The 20,196-nt window shown below is 45.2% G+C and overlaps 1 protein-coding gene across 7 annotated transcripts in view; it reads right to left on the reverse strand.

Moving 5' to 3' along the window:
* nipbla (NIPBL cohesin loading factor a) overlaps positions 1-19,370 on the reverse strand; it is a 33,633-nt gene extending 14,263 nt beyond the window's left edge. For 2 of the 7 annotated variants that reach the window (XM_049470353.1, XM_049470349.1), the window contains exons 1-29: positions 19,282-19,370; positions 17,090-17,152; positions 16,170-16,356; positions 15,901-16,066; positions 15,304-15,440; positions 14,942-15,056; positions 14,659-14,813; positions 14,495-14,550; positions 13,348-13,693; positions 12,570-13,121; positions 9,529-9,705; positions 8,766-8,939; positions 8,568-8,639; positions 8,332-8,421; positions 7,739-7,839; positions 7,054-7,140; positions 5,600-5,831; positions 5,179-5,330; positions 5,001-5,081; positions 4,213-4,313; positions 3,740-3,869; positions 3,295-3,377; positions 3,064-3,196; positions 2,219-2,362; positions 1,830-1,916; positions 1,360-1,571; positions 1,173-1,275; positions 894-992; positions 649-795 (exon numbers count right to left, since the gene is read on the reverse strand). In XM_049470353.1, coding sequence (XP_049326310.1) covers positions 649-795; positions 894-992; positions 1,173-1,275; positions 1,360-1,571; positions 1,830-1,916; positions 2,219-2,362; positions 3,064-3,196; positions 3,295-3,377; positions 3,740-3,869; positions 4,213-4,313; positions 5,001-5,081; positions 5,179-5,330; positions 5,600-5,831; positions 7,054-7,140; positions 7,739-7,839; positions 8,332-8,421; positions 8,568-8,639; positions 8,766-8,939; positions 9,529-9,705; positions 12,570-13,121; positions 13,348-13,693; positions 14,495-14,550; positions 14,659-14,813; positions 14,942-15,056; positions 15,304-15,440; positions 15,901-16,066; positions 16,170-16,233 — 3,996 coding nt within the window. In that variant the 5' untranslated portion in view covers positions 16,234-16,356; positions 17,090-17,152; positions 19,282-19,370. Of the gene's footprint in view, positions 1-648; positions 796-893; positions 993-1,172; positions 1,276-1,359; positions 1,572-1,829; positions 1,917-2,218; positions 2,363-3,063; positions 3,197-3,294; positions 3,378-3,739; positions 3,870-4,212; positions 4,314-5,000; positions 5,082-5,178; positions 5,331-5,599; positions 5,832-7,053; positions 7,141-7,738; positions 7,840-8,331; positions 8,422-8,567; positions 8,640-8,765; positions 8,940-9,528; positions 9,706-12,569; positions 13,122-13,347; positions 13,694-14,494; positions 14,551-14,658; positions 14,814-14,941; positions 15,057-15,303; positions 15,441-15,900; positions 16,067-16,169; positions 16,357-16,474; positions 16,576-17,089; positions 17,153-18,949; positions 19,082-19,281 lie in introns of those variants that run through there. The other 5 variants (XM_022664902.2, XM_049470354.1, XM_049470352.1 and 2 more) reach the window with 5 other exon arrangements.
* Positions 19,371-20,196: the final 826 nt, after the last annotated feature.

Here is a 20,196-nt window from a genome sequence, read left to right on the forward strand (position 1 = left end):
GCACACACAAACACGCGCACATGCACGCACACACACACACACACACACACAAAGAGTGAGGTAGCATTCACAACATTTTTGCCACATTATGTAAAAGAAAGTATTAATGTGTGTGGCTTGTTTATTGTGGGCATCTGTAGGTGTGTCTGTGGGCGGGGTTTGTGGGTGTGTCTGTGGGCGGGGTTTGTGGGTGTGTCTGTGGGCGGGGTTTGTGGGTGTGTCTGTGGGCAGGGTCTGTGGGTGTGTCTGTGGGCAGGGTCTGTGGATGTGTCTGTGGGCGGGGTTTGTGGGTGTGTCTGTAGGCAGGGTTTGTGAGTGTGTCTGTGGGCAGGGTCTGTGGGTGTGTCTGTGGGCGGGGTCTGTGGGTGTGTCTGTGGGCGGGGTCTGTGTGTGTGTCTGTGGGCGGGTTTGTGGGCTGTCTGTGGGAGGGGTGTGACTGGATGATTACACCCCGCCGCTTTAAATAAACACTGTGGCTTATTGTTTTCTGTTAATGATTCACTACCAATAGAATTAATAGTGACCCCATTTAGTTCTTTAAACTCTGTTAACATCACATGGTCACAGGTGTGTGTGGGTTAGGGTAGTGTGTGTGTGGTAATTTAAGGTTAGTGTGTGTCTCAGAGTGTGTGTGTGTGTGAACCTCACCAGTATCCTCTCGATGAGCATGTCGTAGTACTGCTCTGTGAGCTGAGGGCGGCTCAGCACAAACCTGCCCAGCAGCTCCACCGCCGCCTCCCGCACACTGGTGGAGTTATCCATCAAACGCCCGTGCACTCCACGCTGCATATCCGCCTGTAACACACACACACACACACACACACACATCACAGGGTTATTAACTGCACACCTTACACACAACTACAGTCTTGTACACTAAGACTCTGAGTTACCCGGGCCAGAATACTGGGGTCCACAGCGACCACCTCAGAGAGACACTTCATGGCTTTGGTCCTGACAGCAATCGCACTCTCCCCCAGCACCCTCAGAATCTGCAACACACACACACAATTACATTATAGAGCGCCCCCTACACTTCCTGTAGTGAATCACAGTCTGTCAGAATAAGCTTTTCTGGCTTTAAATAAGAACTACATGTGGTTATATTTGAGGTGTAGAGCTGGGGTTACGGATTGTGTGGATGATTATGGGTATAAATAGCTGTGTATTACCTGTGTCAGGTAGATGTCGAAGCTTTGGGAGAAGGGTCTGGTGGAGGCCAGGTAGCGTACAATAAGGCAGGCGTCATCATAGTCAACAGTGTTTGAATTCATCCTGAAACCACACCCAGAACCACAGATCAGACTAAACTGCGGGAAACCGCACAGCTGATGGGTATGAGCGTGAAGTAAACGGTACCTGAGCGTAGTAAACTGATTTGTGGAGGCTTTGATGACGGTGTGGAGGAATTTTTTGCGGGCCTCGGCTCGCTGCATGATGTCTCGAGTGGCCCGGAGCTCTTTAGCGTGCTGAGCGCCGTCAGAGTCGTCCTGCTTCTGAGTCCGCATGGCCTTCTCACACTCGGTGGTGCAGTCCCTGAACCACTGCGCGATGTAGAACTTCCGCGAAAACTACAGACACACACACACACTGAGGCTGTGCAGAAATTTAAAGCACTGTCTTTCCAGAAAACAGCTTTATTAAACAGCCAGGTCTAAAAAAAAACTCTAGCAGAGCTACGTTTACATATACAGCGAATATTCACACAGCTGAACACAATAAACAAAGTTTAAAGTCTGCTGTGCTCATCTTATACCTGCAGCAGAGCATTACATCATCATTTAATACATTATTAATAACGTTTTTATCAGAGAGAGAGAGAGACTCACCTGAAGCGCCGGGTCAGTCTCTGCGTTCTCATCGATGTAGTCCAGCAGAGCTTTCTGTAGCTGCTGAGTTTCATCGTTTCCTGAGCTCTAAAAAGCACGAACACACACACACACACACACACACACACGAACACGAAGCTCTGTATGAGGATCACAGGAAGCTGCAGTTATTCAATCAGTTATTCAGTACTGCAGACTGTCTGACTTGGGGGCTGTAGTGACAGGGAGGACTGGATGGACTGGGAGGACTGGGAGTACTGGATGGACTGGGAGTACTGGGAGGACTGGATGGACTGGGAGGACTGGGAGTACTGGATGGACTGGGAGGAGTGGGAGGACTAGGAGGACTGGATGGACTGGGAGGACTGGGAGAACTGGGGGTGCTGTACCTCTTGTAATATGCGGTCGATGGCTTTCTGATCCATTCTGCTGGTAACAGAGTCCTTTCTGAGCCGAGCTGCTACAGTGCCCAGATAGTCCAGAGACGCCACTCTCAGAGCCATCTCCGTCTGCTTATTACTGAACTGGTGCACCTGCACACACACACACACACACACACAGTTTTTAAGGTGGCACAGAGTTTTAAGTGAGTAAGACAGTGTTACAGTGTAACGTGTGTGGAAGATGTTGGGAACCACAGTCTGGTCAGAAGCTGAATTAGGATCCGGTCGGTGTGGTGGTGGAGTGTGAAACACTTTTTAGACAGTTCTGTTTTAAGTCAATCTATCGTCACTTATTAAACAATAGAAAACGTAAAAGAAGAGGTGCTGTGCTGAAATTCGGCTCTCCTTGGTGACGTTCAGAAGCATCACACAGCAGTATGGTACAACAGATTACAGTGCTGGTGATTCTGTATCTACTGTAACTGTAGATTAATTACAGAGCAGTACGGATACAACAGATTACGGTGCTGGTGATTCTGTATCTACTGTAACCGTAGATTAATTACAGAGCAGTACGGGTACAACAGATTACAGTGCTGGTGATTCTGTATCTACTGTAACTGTAGAGTAACCCTTATTTATAAACACTAATGAAAGAAATCTGAGGGAGACTCCACCCACATAAGTGATGATGACAGGACTAGTAAAGTTGTTTAGTCACTCAGTCACTAAACTAACTGGAATAAATGTACAGAATTCAGTGTAACACATCACGCTTAGTTCAGTGGGGTGTGTGTGTACAGTGGGGTGTGTGTGTATTAGTGGTGTGCTGTAGGGGGCGCTGTGTGTACCAGTAATCGTCCCAACAGGCTGAGCAGCAGCTCAGACGCCGGCCACTCGGGTTTGTTGACTGTGGAGAGAAGATCCTGCACAAAGTTCTCAAACAGCGGCCTGTAGTCCTCCTCCCCCTGCTTACTGCCACACCTACACACACACACACACACACACACACACACACACAGGTGAGAGTCGTGTACACAGGCTGAGTGGGACCCAAAGGGACAGAGGAGAAGGACGCTCACTTTTTGAGAAAGACCGAGAGGAAGTTCTGAGCCGTTCGCCGAGCCGTTTCATACGAGTTAGTTATCAGCACATCCTCATCCACCTGAAACACACACACACACACACACCATACACACACACACACACACCATACACACACACACACACACCATACACACACACCATACACACACGTTAAAATTATTTATTATTATTAGAACTTAAATTAAAACCAAATTCATTCTGATGTTTCAGGTCAGTAATCCAGTGGCACCTAAACCAAGTTCTCACTGTGGGTCCAGAACATCCCAACATCCAAACAGATAAACTGATACTTTACTTACTCTACAGTACAGTCTGCTCACAGTAAACACAGGTGAATTATGGGAGTTGTAGTGAGGGTCTGATAGTGGGTGCAGGTGAATTATGGGAGTTGTAGTGACGTGTAATGAGGGGACGTGAAACCTTTTTGTGGTCGTCCTCGAGCTGGTCCTTGTCGGAGGGGAGGTGCACCACACACTGGATGAGCTGCAGCACCAGAGCGCTCACCATCTGAATATACACCGGCTCTCCTTCATCATCACTGCTGTTCAACCTGCACACACATGCACACACACACACATATTACAGGTATTAGTGTGCTGACATTGCTGACACAGATGTGCAAATTAAAACACATAGCTTGTCTAGTCCCTGTATTAAAGTCTAGTCTAGTCAATAGATTAGGACTCTCTGGAGCAGATCAATAAACATGAAGCTGTGGGCTCAGTGTCTAATGCCTGGCGTGGGTTATAGAAGGGTATATACCCCCAGTTCTGAGCTGAGACAGTAACTCCGACAAAAGCTGGATAAACTCTTTTAATAGAGTTGATTTAAGGAGAAATAGAGAATAATGAGCAGGTTTAGGGCATACTGATCTCTATACATAAAACACGTACCTGAAGTTCCTGAGGCTGCGTTTACTGGTGGGCAGTCGGGCCAGAGAGGTGAAGATCTCCTCCAGGATTAACTGCCTGTGTTTCTCATACCGAGAGAACACCTGCCACACACACACACACACACACACACACACACACACAGAAATAAATCACACACAGTATAAATCAAATATTACACTTTCTGGCTTTACTGAGAGTAATATTAGCTTTGCTGTATTTTGCAATATGCTGCACGTCAGTGAACAGGGATTGGATAATGGTCCTTACTATTTTATACTAAAATATTATAATTTATTATATTGTTTACAAAATGATCTGAATCCATTTACTGAACCCGAACTCTTTAGTGTGGGCGGCTCCATGGGGGAATTCTATTCTTCATTACCCGTCTGGGTGTTAGCATTATGGCTAACTCACCCTTACAGGCTTTATTATACAGGACTAGGGGCAGAACGATGTTTATATTATATTTATAATACAATTTATTTATTATATCAACGTCATTTCACACAAACCCAGGAGACTGATGTAGATCAGAGGTGTAGTTTTGTAAACTGGGCGGAGTTCCCTTTTCAGACGTTACAGAGGAGAATAATATTTGTGGTGTGTGTGTATATGTGTGTGTGTGTATGTATGTGAGTGTATGTATGTGTGCGTGTGTGTGTGTGAGGACACCTGGTGTGCGAGTAGGCACTGTGTAAAAGTGTAAGGAGGTGCTGCATTCGGTGTTAGCAGGAAAACCACACACACACACACACACTCACACACACACACTCACAGCAACTTACCGCCGTAACCAGCCTGATGGCACACAGCTGCAGCTCACTCACATTCTCCACAAAAAACGGAGTGATCCCCATGGAGGACACCTAAACACACACACACACAATTAGTGAGGAGAGAGGGAAAAGAGAAAAACAGGAGAGAGAGAGAAAGAGAGAGAGAGAAAGGGTAAAGGAGTGGTACCTGAAGGATGGTGGTATCGGTCATCAGCTGGATCTCCAGGAGCTCTGAGATGTTGCTGACCACGTCACACACTTTATTATACAGCATGATAATCACTCTCTGCTTAGTGCTGGAGCACTTAGCACGCTTAGCCCTGGAGCTCAGCATGGAGCCTGCAGCCGAGAGAGAGAGAGAGAGAGAGAGAGAGAGAGAGAGGGGGAGAGAGAGAGAGGGGGGGGGAGAGAGACAGAGAGAGAGAGGCGGGGGAGAGAGAGAGAGAAAGAGAGACAGCGTGAGAGAGACAGAGGGGGGGAGAGAGAGAGAGGGGGAAAAAGAGAGAGAGGTAGAGATAAAGAGAGAGAGAAGGAGAGAGAGTTACGTTGTTGAACAGGTAGCGGTGTATTGGTCAGTAGTGCGAGGGGGCGGGACTTGGGGTACAGACCTCCTTTGGGGTCGACGCGGTACACGGGGTCGTACTGCGGGTACAGCGTGTTCTGCAGGTGGAACTTGGTGAACTGCAGCAGCCTCTCGATCACGTCCTCCATGTACACGGCTTTAGGCATGTGCAGCGCCGTCATCACGTTCAGAGACGTCAGACATGCGTCCGCCGACTTTGTCACTCGCTCCATTATCAGATCCCTCCATAACCGCTCCTCATCCTCACCATCATTCTCCTAAAACACACAGAGGAGTGATCAGGAGAGGAGTGATCAGGAGAGGAGTGATGAGAGGTGTGATGAGAGGAGTGATGGGGAGAGGAGTGATGAGGAGAGGAGTGATGAGGAGAGGAGGGATGAGGAGAAGAGTGATGAGATGAGTGATGGGGAGAGAAGTGATGATGAGAGGAGTGATGATGAGAGGAGTGATGGGGAGAGGAGTGATGAGGAGAGGAGTGATGGGGAGAGGAGTGATGAGGAGAGGAGTGATGGGGAGAGAAGTGATGAGGATAGGAGTGATGAGGAGAGGAGTGATGAGAGGAGTGATCAGGAGAGGAGTAATAATGAAAGGAGTAATAAAGAGAGGAGTGATGGGGAGAAGAGTGATGAGGAGAGGAGTGATGGGGAGAGAAGTGATGGGGAGAGGAGTGATGGGGAGAGGAGTGATGAGGATAGGAGTGATGAGGAGAGGAGTGATGAGAGGAGTGATCAGGAGAAGAGTAATAATGAAAGGAGTAATAAAGAGAGGAGTGATAAAGAGAGGAGTGATGGGGAGAAGAGTGATGAGGAGAGGAGTGATGGGGAGAGGAGAGATGAGGAGAGGAGTGATAAGAGGAGTGATGAGGAGAGGAGTGATGAGAGGAGTGATAAAAAGAGGAGTGATGAGGAGAGGAGTGATCAGGAGAGGAGTGATGGGGAGAGGAGTGATGGGGAGAGGAGTGATGAGGAGAGGAGTAATAATGAAAGGAGTAATAATGAGAGAAGTGATACAGAGGAGAGTGATGGGGAGAAGAGTGATGAGGAGAGGAGTGATGAGGAGAGGAGTGATGGGGAGAGGAGTGATGGGGAGAGGAGTGATGGGGAGAGGAGTGATGAGGAGAGGAGTAATAATGAAAGGAGTAATAATGAGAGAAGTGATACAGAGGAGAGTGATGGGGAGAAGAGTGATGAGGAGAGGAGTGATGAGGAGAGGAGTGATGAGGAGAGGAGTAATAATGAAAGGAGTAATAATGAGAGGAGTGATACAGAGGAGAGTGATGGGGAGAAGAGTGATGAGGAGAGGAGTGATGGGGAGAGGAGTGATGAGGAGAAGAGTGATGAGATGAGGAGTGATGAGATGAGGAGTGATGGGGAGAGGAGTGATAAGGAGAGGAGTGATGGGGAGTGGAGTGATGGGGAGTGGAGTGATCAGGAGTGAACAGTAGCAGAGTGCACGCTGTGGTGGAGATGAAGGTCTTACTGGGCTCATTAGGGTGGAGAGATTTGCTCCGTCCAGAATGTTCTTCTCCAGGATGTTCAGCAGCTTCACCAGCTTATCAGAGGGGATCTGAACACAGAGGGGCAGAGTTACAGAACCGGCAGCAGCTACAGGTATAAAACACACGAAGCAGGTAAACCTCTTCTCCAGCTCCTTTCACTCTGCCTCACCCTACCTCACCCTACCTCACTCCTTCCACCCTACCTCACACTTTCCACCCTATCTCACTCTGCCTCACCCTACCCTTACTCTACCCGCACTCTACCTCACCCTACCCCTATTAGAGTGCAGAGCTGAAGTTACGGTAATGATGCTGAAGTTACGGTAAATATGCTGAAGTTACGGTGATGATGCTGAAGTTACGGTAATGGTGCTGAAGTTACGGTAATGGTGCTGACGTTACGGTAATGTTGCTGAAGTTACGGTGATGATGCTGAAGTTATTAAATGGTGCTGAAGTTATGGTAATGATGCTGAAGTTAGGTAATGGTGCTGAAGTTACGGTAATGGTACTGAAGTTACGGTAATGAAGCTGAAGTTATTGTAATGGTACTGAAGTTAAGGTAATGGTGCTGAAGTTACTGTAATGATGCTGAAGTTACTGTTATGGTACTGAAGTTACGGTAATGGTGCTGAAGTTACAGTAATGATGCAGCACTGTATCTCACCCTGTCCATGATGCCCATCGCCTTTATCTTAGCCGACTCGCTGCCCAGCTCCCCCAACTGCTGCTTCCCCAACAGCAGCTCCTGAGGAATCTCATCATCATCTGCAGACAAACACACACGAACAAAACACACACACACACACACACACACACACACACACAATACACCTGTTAGTCTGAAATAGGTGTAGATTTACTTAAAAAGTATAATAAAGTTCTTTATTATGTGAATTTACACTAAAGCGCAGCTGTGAATCCCTGTGTATCAGAACATACTGTGATAAACAGGTTTTATTAATCAAACAACTGATATACATTAACCCAAATCACAGCTCTGGCCTTTCTGTGTATAATATTCTACAATAGTTTCTTTAATACAATTATAACATATTATAATGTTGCTAAACTGTTTGCTGTTTATGCCTTAGAGAATATAAAAGCATATAATTTCCTTCAGAATTACTAAAACATAATAAAGTAAATAATCCTTTATTTTATAATAACCCACCTGGTCACTCTGAACTCCTGAACATCTGCCAGTTTGTGTCAGTAGTAATGCAGGGTGTGTGTGTGTGTGTGTGTGTGTGTGTTTACCCTGAACAGAGAAGTCCACGTCCTCCAGGTTCTCTAGGATGTTGTCTATACTGTTGCAAAACCTTTTGAAGGTGGAGGAATCCATCATTTCTGTGCGAAAACACACACACACACACACACACACACACATACAAATATACACACATGCACACACACACACACACACACAGGTGTTTAGGTTTGACGGGTAAAAGAAAGTACATACACAGGAAGTGGACTGTAGTGGTGGAGCTTACCCTCAGCTGTGAGTTTGGGCTCATATGCTTTCCTTTTCTTCTCCTTCTCCTTTTTCTTCAGACTCCGTGCCACTGCAACACACACACACACACACACACATACACACACACAGACGTTTCAACGTAAAAATGTCCCTATAATGTTCATGTGATCACAAGCTCCAGTATTGATGAAGTGATTGGTTAATTGTGTTTAACCTTCACTGAGGCTGGGAGGGGGGGAGTCATCCTCGGAGTCATCGTAGCGGCTGCCCCGCCCCCTGCGGCCTTCATGGAGCCCGCCCCCTCGCCGATGTTCTCCAGAGTTCCTTCTGTCTCTCTCTTCATACTCCCACGTCCGATCACGGTCCTTCTTCTGCCGTTTACGAGCAGCTGGAACACACACACACACACACACATATAAACATATCATTCACCATCAGTTTAAAGATAAGAGCTATACAGGGCTAGCATTGTAACGTTAGCTGAGCTAATTAAGCTTCAGTGTTTATTCATCAAAAGACTGAACACCTTTCTCTGTTTAAATATCTCTCACATCTGACTACAGATTTCTCACTGCCTGGGTTTAACTGATTAGTGTCAGAGTGCTGTGCAGTGAAACGCAGTGCCACGAGTCCTTTAATATAAACAATCGTGATTTTAAATAGCTGAAAGTGACATGGCCGGTTCTGTCCTCACATCAGAGAGTGAATGTACTTTTTTTTAACAGCAACATTTCTGTAACTTAACTTAAGACGAATTAATCAACGTTTCTCTCCTCCTCTCCCTGTCTTCCTTATGTCTCTGCTGTTATATTAATATTACTGAATACACTCTGTGCAGTTTTGCATTAGTAATTCCATGAGATTTTGTTAAATTTCGAGCAGGCGCTGATGGTGCTGTAGCTGGAATGTAGCTGATCAGGAAGTGATCAGTAGCTGGTCTGTAGGTCTAAATGATGGCGAGTGGTCAGGTCACTCACAGTCAGCGTTCCCCCGGCCGTCCTCGTCTGAGCTGTCCTCGGCGTAGCGCGGGCGCTCGTTCACCGTGCTGCGCTTACGCTTATTCATCTTCACCCGCTCACACAGCGGCATGGTGGACTCGATCTCCGCCAGCAGCTCGGGAGGAAGGTCCTTCAGCACGGAGGGGTCCCCCACACCTGCACACACACACACACACAGTTTACTACAGTATCAATTATTATACACATATATACGTATATATCCTGACATCACCGTCTCACTGTACAGCACAGCTACACTCTAACACCCAACACTGGGCTGGCTTATTATTATATTTTCATACACAGACAACATGCATTAGTGGAGATATATTTTGTAACACTTACATTTTTTAAATACAATTTAATATTTTTTATTCAAAATGTGCAGCACTTAATCCTGGATGAAAACCAACTTTCTCAAATTAAACTGTGATAAATCTGACATGATTATTATCGGTCCGAAATCCCTGACAAAAAACACAACAAACTTCCAGCTCACGATTGACAACTCTACATTGTCTCCTTCCTCAAACATCCGTAATCTTGGAGTCATTTTTGACAGTAATCTTTCATTTGACAATCATGTAAATCAAATCACAAAATCTGCTTTTTTTCATCTAAAAAACATTGCACGCCTTCGTCCATCACTTTCCTTTTCCTCCGCTGAAACCCTGATCCACGCTTTCATTACATCTAGAATTGACTACTGCAATAGCATTCTTTACGGCACATCTAACAAAATCTTAAATAAACTTCAATATATTCAGAACTGCGCTGCACGTCTCCTCACTCGTTCTCCCTCCCGCGACCACATTACACCTGTCCTCCAACAACTTCACTGGCTCCCTGTCACTCATCGTATTCAATTCAAAATTCTTTTATTTACTCACAAAGCTCTCCATAATCAGGCCCCTCCCTACCTCACTGACCTGCTTCATTATCATACTCCTTCCCGTTCACTTCGATCATCTGACGCCAATCTACTGTCCATTGGCAGAACCAAGCACCGGACCTGGGGCGACAGAGCTTTTTCCATAGCTGCCCCCTCCCTGTGGAACTCTCTCCCAAAACACCTCCGTGACTGCTCTGATCTTCCCACTTTTAAATCTCTCCTCAAAACTCACCTTTTCAGATCTGCTTTCAACACATGATGCAACATTTCTATGTCCCTCTCCTTTTTTCCTTTTCTTCATCTGTTTTTAATCTCTTTAAATTTAAATTTAAATTTTCTATCTTTTATGCTTTGATTGTTTTGCTCTATTTGGTTTCTATTGTATGGTATTGATGATGTTGTTGATGATGATGTTGATTATTTTACTATGTATTTTCATATTGTATTTTTTATGCAATGTAAAGCGTCTTTGAGTATCCTGAAAAGCGCTATAAAAATAAAATGTATTATTATTATTATTATTATTATTATTATTAATCCAATTAAACAGCACTAATTACTCTTCTGTAATGAAGCGTGTTGGTCAGTGTGTTTTTACACACTGATATAACTCACTATATATTAAATACACATATCTTTTAACACAATAACAAATTCATCACGATACAATAAAATACTTTCCTACTGCCCAGCTTTACTGGCACCATACTGCCACACTCCTGACCTACAGTACCCATATTAAAATAAAGCAATCAGATCAGGACTAAAATAATCTGAGAAACCATGATCACTGTTAAAACACTCTGTTACAACAATTATACACATTTGTACCAATTATACCACAACAAATAATAATAAACACAATTATAATGGCAATTATTTAAATATATGTACTGTTACAGAGCTCTCACTAACCTGCCAGGAGTCACCATATACACACACCCACACACACCACCATCAGTAACACACACTCTGCACTAACAGACACCCGTTCAGTGTGTGTTGTGTTTCCCCAGCCCTCGGTGGGTAATATTCCCACGGCACCAACTGTTCACACAAACAGCCGGATCATCTTCCTCAGATCTTCAGTCTGAGCTGATTCAGTCGGGGCTGATTCAGTCTGAGCTGATTCAGTCAGGGCTGATTCAGTCTGAGCTGATTCAGTCAGGGCTGATTCAGTCTGAGCTGATTCAGTCTGAGCTGATTCAGTCTGGGCTGATTCAGTCGGGGCTGATTCAGTCGGGGCTGATTCAGTCTGAGCTGATTCAGTCGGTGCTGATTCAGTCGGGGCTGATTCAGTCGGGGCTGATTCAGTCTGAGCTGATTCAGTCTGTACTGTTTCAGTCGGGGCTGGTTCAGTCTGTACTGTTTCAGTCGGGGCTGGTTCAGTCTGTACTGTTTCAGTCGGGGCTGGTTCAGTCTGAGCTGATTCAGTCTGAGCTGATTCAGTCTGAGCTGATTCAGTTTAAGCTGATTCAGTCGGGGCTGATTCAGTCTGTACTGTTTCAGTCGGTGCTGATTTAGTCTGAGCTGATTCAGTCAGAGCTGATTTAGTTTAAGCTGATTCAGTTTAAGCTGATTCAGTCGGGGCTGGTTCAGTCGGGGCTGGTTCAGTCTGTACTGTTTCAGTCGGGGCTAATTCAGTCTGTACTGTTTCAGTCTGAGCTGATTCAGTCTGAGCTGATTCAGTCTGAGCTGATTCAGTCTGAGCTGATTCAGTCGGGGCTGATTTAGTCTGAGCTGATTCAGTCTGAGCTGATTTAGTTTAAGCTGATTCAGTGTAAGCTGATTCAGTCGGGGCTGATTCAGTTTAAGCTGATTCAGTCGGGGCTGATTCAGTCTGAGCTGATTCAGTTTAAGCTGATTCAGTCGGGGCTGATTCAGTTTAAGCTGATTCAGTCAGGGCTGATTCAGTTTAAGCTGATTCAGTCGGGGCTGATTCAGTTTAAGCTGATTCAGTCGGGGCTGATTCAGTTTAAGCTGATTCAGTCGGGGCTGATTCAGTTTAAGCTGATTCAGTCGGGGCTGATTCAGTTTAAGCTGATTCAGTCGGGGCTGATTCAGTCGGGGCTGATTAGATCAGTTTGATCAGTTTGAGAGTATCTGACTGTATTTTTAATTTTTTTACCTTTCCCGTATCTCCCAGAGGTCAATCTGTTTTTGGCTTTAGAGCGAGACTCCTTCTCTTTCATCAGTCGCTCCACCTCGTCCCGAGACAACTTCTGCAGGACCACCACAGGCTTCACGCTCTTCTTCGGCTCCGCCTCCGTCTCCAGCCGCTCCAGACACACCCGCGGCTGCTTCCAACATAAGGGCGTGCCCACCTCCACATGCCCTGCCCCCTCAGGCTCCTTAAACCCCGAGTTCTCCCCGAGCTCATAAGCCGGAAGTTCGCCGGGTTTGCTGGCGTCTCCCTCGTCGTGGTGAGCATCGGACCGGCGCTTCTGCCGCGGAGCGTCCGCCTTCTTGTCGTCTTGCCGATTTCCACGCTGGAGGGGTTTAGGGGTCACACCCTCCTGAGGCTCTTGTGGCCAACTGCGTGCCGTGCAACTGTCTTCAGCCCCGCCCAGTGCCCCGCCCTCCACAGGGGCCAGCCGGTTACCCAAAGCAACGCCCCCAACACCCCCTGCAGTCGGCTCCTGCGGGTGGGAGTCCTGCTTCCTCTTCTTCAGTGGCTTATCTACAGAGAAAGAGACAGAGAGAGAGAGACAGAGAGAGAGAGAGATACAGAGAGAGAGAGAGAGAGAGACAGAGAGAGCACCTCAGTTAAGAATTACATGTAAACAGACACACTGCAATCCCATATCCAACCTGTGTATCCATAGTGTGCGTGAGTGAGTGTGTGTGTGTGAGTGTGTTAGTGTGCATGTGTGTGTGAGTGTGAGTGTGTACTATTGTGTCTTTACCTTTGTCCTGAACCTCTTTGGCGGTACGGTCCGTTTCCATGGCAGCCTCACTCTCCATCCTCTCGATGGCGGCGAGAGCCTCCACCAGCTCCCCCTCCGCATCAGAACCAGAGAACACGCCCCCGAGCTCCGCCTCCACCGCCGGCCGCGAGCGCACCATGTGCACCTTTTCACCATCCGCATCCGGGGAATCCACCATATCATACACCCCCACTTTATCTCCATCACCGCCCTTCAGACCCCGCCCCTTCTCCACAGAGCCCAACAGCAGCTCCGCCTCCTGTGGGGGTGTGTAGGGCGGAGACGACTGCAGCAAGGGCGGAGCTCCAGAAAAATTCATTCCATCCTGATGTAGAGGAGACATTTAATGTTTACACACTAAAATCCCAAAAGTCTGTTTTGGAACATTCTAATGTAGAAACCCACCCGAACCCCATCCACCATCCAATTACATCCACCATCCAATTACATCCACTATCCAATTACATCCACCATCCAATTACATTCACTATCCAATTACATCCACCATCCAATTACATCTACCATCCAATTACATCCACCATCCAATTACATCCACCATCCTAATTACATCCACCATCCTAATTACATCCACCATCCGATTACATCCACCATCCAATTACATCCACCATCCAATTACATCCACCATCCTAATTACATCCACCATCCTAATTACATCCACCATCGAATTACATCCACTATCCAATTACATCCACCATGCAATTACATCTACGATCCTTATTACATCTACCATCCAATTACATCCAACATCCAATTACATCCACCATCCAATTACATCCACCATCCTAATTACATCCACCATCCTAATTACATCCACCATCCTAATTATATCCACCATCCTAAATACATCCACCATCCTAATTACATCTACCATCCAATTACATTCACAATCCAATTGCATCCAGCCCCAAAGTTACATTGTATATATTTAATGTACTCTACACACATTGTAATATAAAAGGCTATACATCTCTTGAGAAAACACATTACGGGTCATCAGACTGGGCTCTGAGTTGCTGCTACAGTCAACACTGCATCAATTATTTAAAATATATTAAAATTATAATATGATATATTAAAAAGACTGGAAAGAGGCAGATCTCAGTACCTTACTCTCGAGGGGGTTCCTCATCTCACCGGGAATCATGGGACTGGCTACAGATCCTGAACAACAGGCAGGAAATTATAAACAGTATAAGCTCTTTACACTGATGTGTTCAGCGCATTAATATTTGTTTCTATATGTAGCTCATTCAGGGAGGCGGGGTATACCTGGCTGCAGGTGCTGCGGCTGGCCGTATGCTGGGGGGTGGGGGAACTGTCTGTACCCAGTGACAGGGCTCTGGGGTGTGTACGGGCTTGGCACAGGACTCGTCTGCTGGGGGAGGAAACGCCCACCGGACCCTGTCTGACCTGCAACAAACCGCCTGCACACACACACGCACACACACACACACGCGCATGCACGCACACATAATTACTTCACACTTCATCAATACTAAACACGGTCTCTGTCCCCCTACGCGCACGCAGTCGGTGTGCGGCCGGTCCTCACCCTGACGGGCTGTGAGTGATGGAGCCCTGCTGGTAGTTGGTGGTGGCCGGGCTGCCCTGCATGGCATTATGGGTCATTTTGAATGGTGGTGCCATCTGCGGCTGCGCCAAACCTGCTGAACACAACAACAACAACGTGAACCAACTGTAAATCAGTCCAGAAGCTTCTAGAACACCTTAACAACATCCATCATACAATCAAATCCTCCTCACAGCAATGTTCCAACCTGCAGAGCAACACCTTCCAGAACAGCAAGAGGAGCAGAGTACTGCCCAATAGCCCTGATTACAGAGGAGGAGCAGGTCTGTATGTCACTCAGGGTGTGTGTGTGTATATGCGTGTGTGTGCGTGTGTGTTCTCACCAGTCTGGGCGCTGTACTGGGGGGTGGTAGGGCTGGTCTTGGTCCTGAAGATACTGGGGTTCCTGGAGAGCAGAAGCTGCAGCAGAACCGGAACATCTCCCTCCAACTCGTCCGAACTCAGACTGTCCTTCAGCTCTCTGTAACAGAAACACATTTAACCTACAGTTTATTTGCATCTGCATAGCCCCACCCACTCAGCATAGATTAATGTTCAACAGGGCTGTGACTGACGGCTGTGTGTAAAATGATCTGTACTCTGAAACATTAGTATTCATACTGAAACTTTCTCCAACACCCTGCACTTTAATTCTGTACTGACTGCAGCCAATTACACACCAGCTTCTACTGAGGGGCGGAGCTTGGCTCATGAGGGGAGGAGCTGGGCTCTTTGTTTTGTTTCCCATCACTGTTCCCCAGCAAGAGCCGAGACCGAGCTCTGACCTTTCACACAGGAAGTGAAGACAGACAGGTGAGGGGAAGTGATCTGCTGCAGCACTCTTCATTACACAGTGCGTTTACAATCAAACATCCACTCAGTCACGCTAAATCCTCTTATGTCCATTAGTGCTGTGGGGGGTTGTGGGTATCAGAACTCACATGTGGTCAGTAGAGACCTGTGCCAGTCCTCCTGTCAGCTGCGCCACCAGAGCATCGTCCCTGCAGGCCAGCAGCCGGTCCACCTCCTCCACCACCCGCACACTGTATAGCAGACTCTTAGTGGTGGTCCCGGGCAGGGGGGAGGGCAGGGGCAGCTGGTTCAGAACTGCGCGCACACACACACACACTTTTACATTTTTCATCAGTTCTGTCACAGAATCTTCACATGTGTATAAAGTGTGTGTGTGTGTGTGTGTGTGTGTACTCACGGTCAGTTAGCCCGGCGATTCCCGCGAGGGTGGTAATGGGCACATGAGGCATGTCCCCATTCATACTGACGACTGGGCACGGGGCGCTTACACATACACACACACACACAAACACACACACACACACACACACACAGTTAATCACACACACACACAAACACACACACTAACCACCCATAACACACTCCTGCAGAGAGAGAGAGAGAGAGAGAGAGAGAAAGAGAGAGAGCTGATTTCATAAAAATGGTGTCCACAAATATTTGGACAGAGTGTGTAACTGATATTTTTACATCCCTAAAGCTGACCTGCACATCAGGCTGGTGATGGCGGTGAGTTACTCTGTGTGTGTGTGTGTGTGTGTGTGTCTGTGTGTAACTCCAACACCATCTGCCTAGTTAACCCCACACACAGACACACCCTCTCAGCAGAGCCACACCCCCTTTGTTTCACCCCGCCCCCCCCAGGGGCCACTGACAGCTGGGAGACTGACAGGACAAAGAAAACCACACACACACACACACACACACACACACACACACAAAACTCCTCCACAATGTTCTAAACTGGTGATTATTAATCATTAATAAGTATTCCCTGCTAATATTTACTACATACACAAATTACTTCTGGGAAATTATGTTAAATCTACTATACTATATAACAATAAATATAATACAGTCGTAACAGCTTATACATTGCTATTACAGAGTTCTAATAGTGTATATGACAACAGTATTTAAGATACATATATTTACATTAACATGCAGCGGCAGCTGAACCATCACACCACACACTTCCCTGTGATGACGGAATAAGCAGACTAATGACATGCAAAGTTCCCTGAGCATGAATATTCATGAAGGATTTCCATATGACACAGTGCTGAGTGTGTGTGTGTGTGTGTGTGTGTGTGCTCTTACCCTGCAGGATACGTGGGATCAGCAGATACAGGGCGTCACACTTGACCCAACATCAGCACTGGCCTGTAGGAAGACAGATACAGATTTCAGTAATTCATTACTACAAATAACATTATGATATGTCAGGGTATTTTTGATTAGCAATATTTCTGTCAATAAGAGAAAATATAGTATAGAATATAATATTTAAACACATATATTCACAAATAGCACATACAATTAATTGCACAACTAATACTAAATAAACAGCCTTTAGCACTAAATACTGCTATCACCTATTTTTTATTGTTTATAAACTTATAACGATATTATTATAAACACAATATGGCAAACCCTTATGCAACAACACACTGACAGACACACTTTTTTATTAATAGTCACTGATATAAACTGATTCAAAGCTCTCGTATTTCTGTTTGAGTGATATGTTGTCACAAATAAAACACCAATAAAGATAAGCATTGTCAAAATAAGCCCAATATGTGCCACTGTTATGATATTATAGCAAAAATAATGAGGCTACCTTTTAATAACACCCAATTAAATTGTGATTATTGTCTCAGTCAGTTTTATGGGGTAGAGTCACCTGAAATTCAACTCATCAAGAGTTAATTACTTAATTTTCTTGTCTCTTAATGTGTTTGAGAGCATCAGTTAAAGTAAATTAGTGAAGAGGTAGAGTTACAGGTATACAGTGAATAGTGAATATTTGAGTAATGTTCTAATCCAAATTAGGAGAAGAAACAACTACTCTAAACTAAATAAAGATAAAAAAAATCTTTAAGAAGAAAATTAAGATTAGTCAATCCAAAAAGAAAACTTTGAAAGTATCCTAATGTACAATCACTGCAACAACCATCAAAAACGTTATATTGATGAAACTGTCTCTCATCAGGATATCATGAGTATCCTAAATGCTTAACAAATGATAACAGATGACCGACAACTATGACCAAAGTGTTTAATTAGTGTTGATTAAGTTGATTAAATAGAGCATATTTATAAATAATCTCTATAGCAGAGATAAGTAATATATGGGACAGTGTAATGTAATGTAAAAAGATAATTTAAGATAGATTACATTTTCATCGCAATACATATTGATAATGAATTATTTCCCAGCCCTGATAAGCAGTAGCTCAGTAGGTTCAGGGATAATAACGTTGTTATTATTATTATTAACTGCAACTGATATCGTAATATATGTAACTGTTATATATATTTGCAGATCAAAATATCGCGATAAAAACTGTGTACCATACAAATATTCTGATATAGTGCAATATAAAGAATGTTACAGCTAGTTATTAACTTGCTATATTTTCACTATAAGCGCTAATTATAAACTGTTTATTCTAGAACAGAAGTTTTTAATGTTGTTAAAATGCTGAGTAGGGGTAATTTACGTGTTTATTACATTAACCAGCCCGTTAAAACTAACTAAATTGTTGATTTTAACGAGTTTAAACTGATTTTGATTAACAAAAAGCGCTTGAGTTAGCATCGCCTCACGAATTCTCCGTTCTACCTTAAATGGTGCAGCAGTTACATTCTGGCGCATCAGGCATTACTACTGTAACTGCTGCACCATTTAAGGTAGAACGGAGAATTCGTGAGGCGATGCTAACTCAAGCTCGGTGTTATTGTCGGAACTGGCTGCTAATTCCTTTTTTTCAAATCGAATTAATCGTGAATAAAGCGCTTTAAAATCGCTTTAACCACCCTATAAACGCATAAACCGTATACATTCGTTAAATAAACCGAATTCTCCACAGTATACTGTGACATTTATCTCTGAGGTAAAATCCTAGCTTAGCTTAGCTTAACTTTAGCCTAGCCTAGCTTATCCAGCTTACGCACATCCCCGTGCGCCCTCTCCCGCCTCCCGCCTTTAAAAAGGAGAGAAAAGTTTCGCGCCATTCGCTCCGCATATTAATCCGTTTTAATTTCCCTGTAATTCAGTTTATTTATCGGTTCTAAAACCACCCCGGTACGGTACAGGGCCGCCGTGGTGGCGGCAGCAGCTCGCGCACCCGTCCGCCCGGTCCCCTCTGGCGGCGCCGCCGCTCCGGTTAAAGCGCCTTTCTCCAACTTTTCCCGCCTGAAAGTGCGGTGCGCGGGACGGTGCGGGGCGGCGCGGGGATGCGGCGGGGCGCGCGGACGCTGCGGAGCCGGCGGCGGGGTTTGTTTACCTGGAGCGGCTCTCGCGCGGGTTCGCCGGAGAAGCGCTGCTGCTGTTGCTGCACCGGAGCTGCGGCCCGCGGCGCCCCCCAGCGCTCACAAACAGCAACTACACCCACTAATGCGGTTTAATTCAATTCGATTTAAGTCATCCAATATGAACAATTAATCCAGTTCTGTTGAGTTCAGTTATCTTCTGCTGTAGCCAGTTTAATTCTGTCGGTGTAACGTGAGTGCAACCACGCACACTAATGCAGTTTAATTCAATTCAATTCATCCAATGTGAACAATTAATCCATTTCCGTTGAGTTAATTTCTCTTCTACTGTAGCTGGATCAAAACTGTTAGTGTAACGTGCAACTACATCTACTAATACCGTTTAATATATTTAGATTTAATGAATCCATTGTGAACAATCAAGTTCCATTCCATTCAGTTCGGTTAATCAGGTCAGTTAATTAGCTGTATTTTTTTTTTACATTTGGTATAGAAAAAAAGGAAATGTTTTCATTTAGAAAATGAAAAACTCTGTCTTAATTCTCATACCTTCCCATATGAGGCTAAATAAAACATATGTATAAAATTAGCTGCAAAACAAACAGCAACAGTAACCACCAATGCAGTTTAAATCAATTAGATTAAATTTATCCAATATGAACACTGTCTAAAATCCAATTCTGTTCAGTTCACTGCTATCTGCTGTATCACCTGGATCAATACTGTCCTGTGTGAATTTAATTTTATTTAAATGTAATTTAATAAATACATTTTATTTGTTTATTTTTAATTTTCTCTCCAATTATTTGGCCAATTATCCCACCCACTCACTGAAACTCCAGCTGTCACTAATGATGTTCCAACACTAGGAGGGTCAGTAGTGCCCCCTACTGTACCCACCCAGAGAAAAACAGCATGACCTCCTGTGC

This window comes from Astyanax mexicanus, chromosome 22, assembly GCF_023375975.1.
Source record: "Astyanax mexicanus isolate ESR-SI-001 chromosome 22, AstMex3_surface, whole genome shotgun sequence".
NCBI classification, from domain to species: domain Eukaryota; kingdom Metazoa; phylum Chordata; class Actinopteri; order Characiformes; family Acestrorhamphidae; genus Astyanax; species Astyanax mexicanus.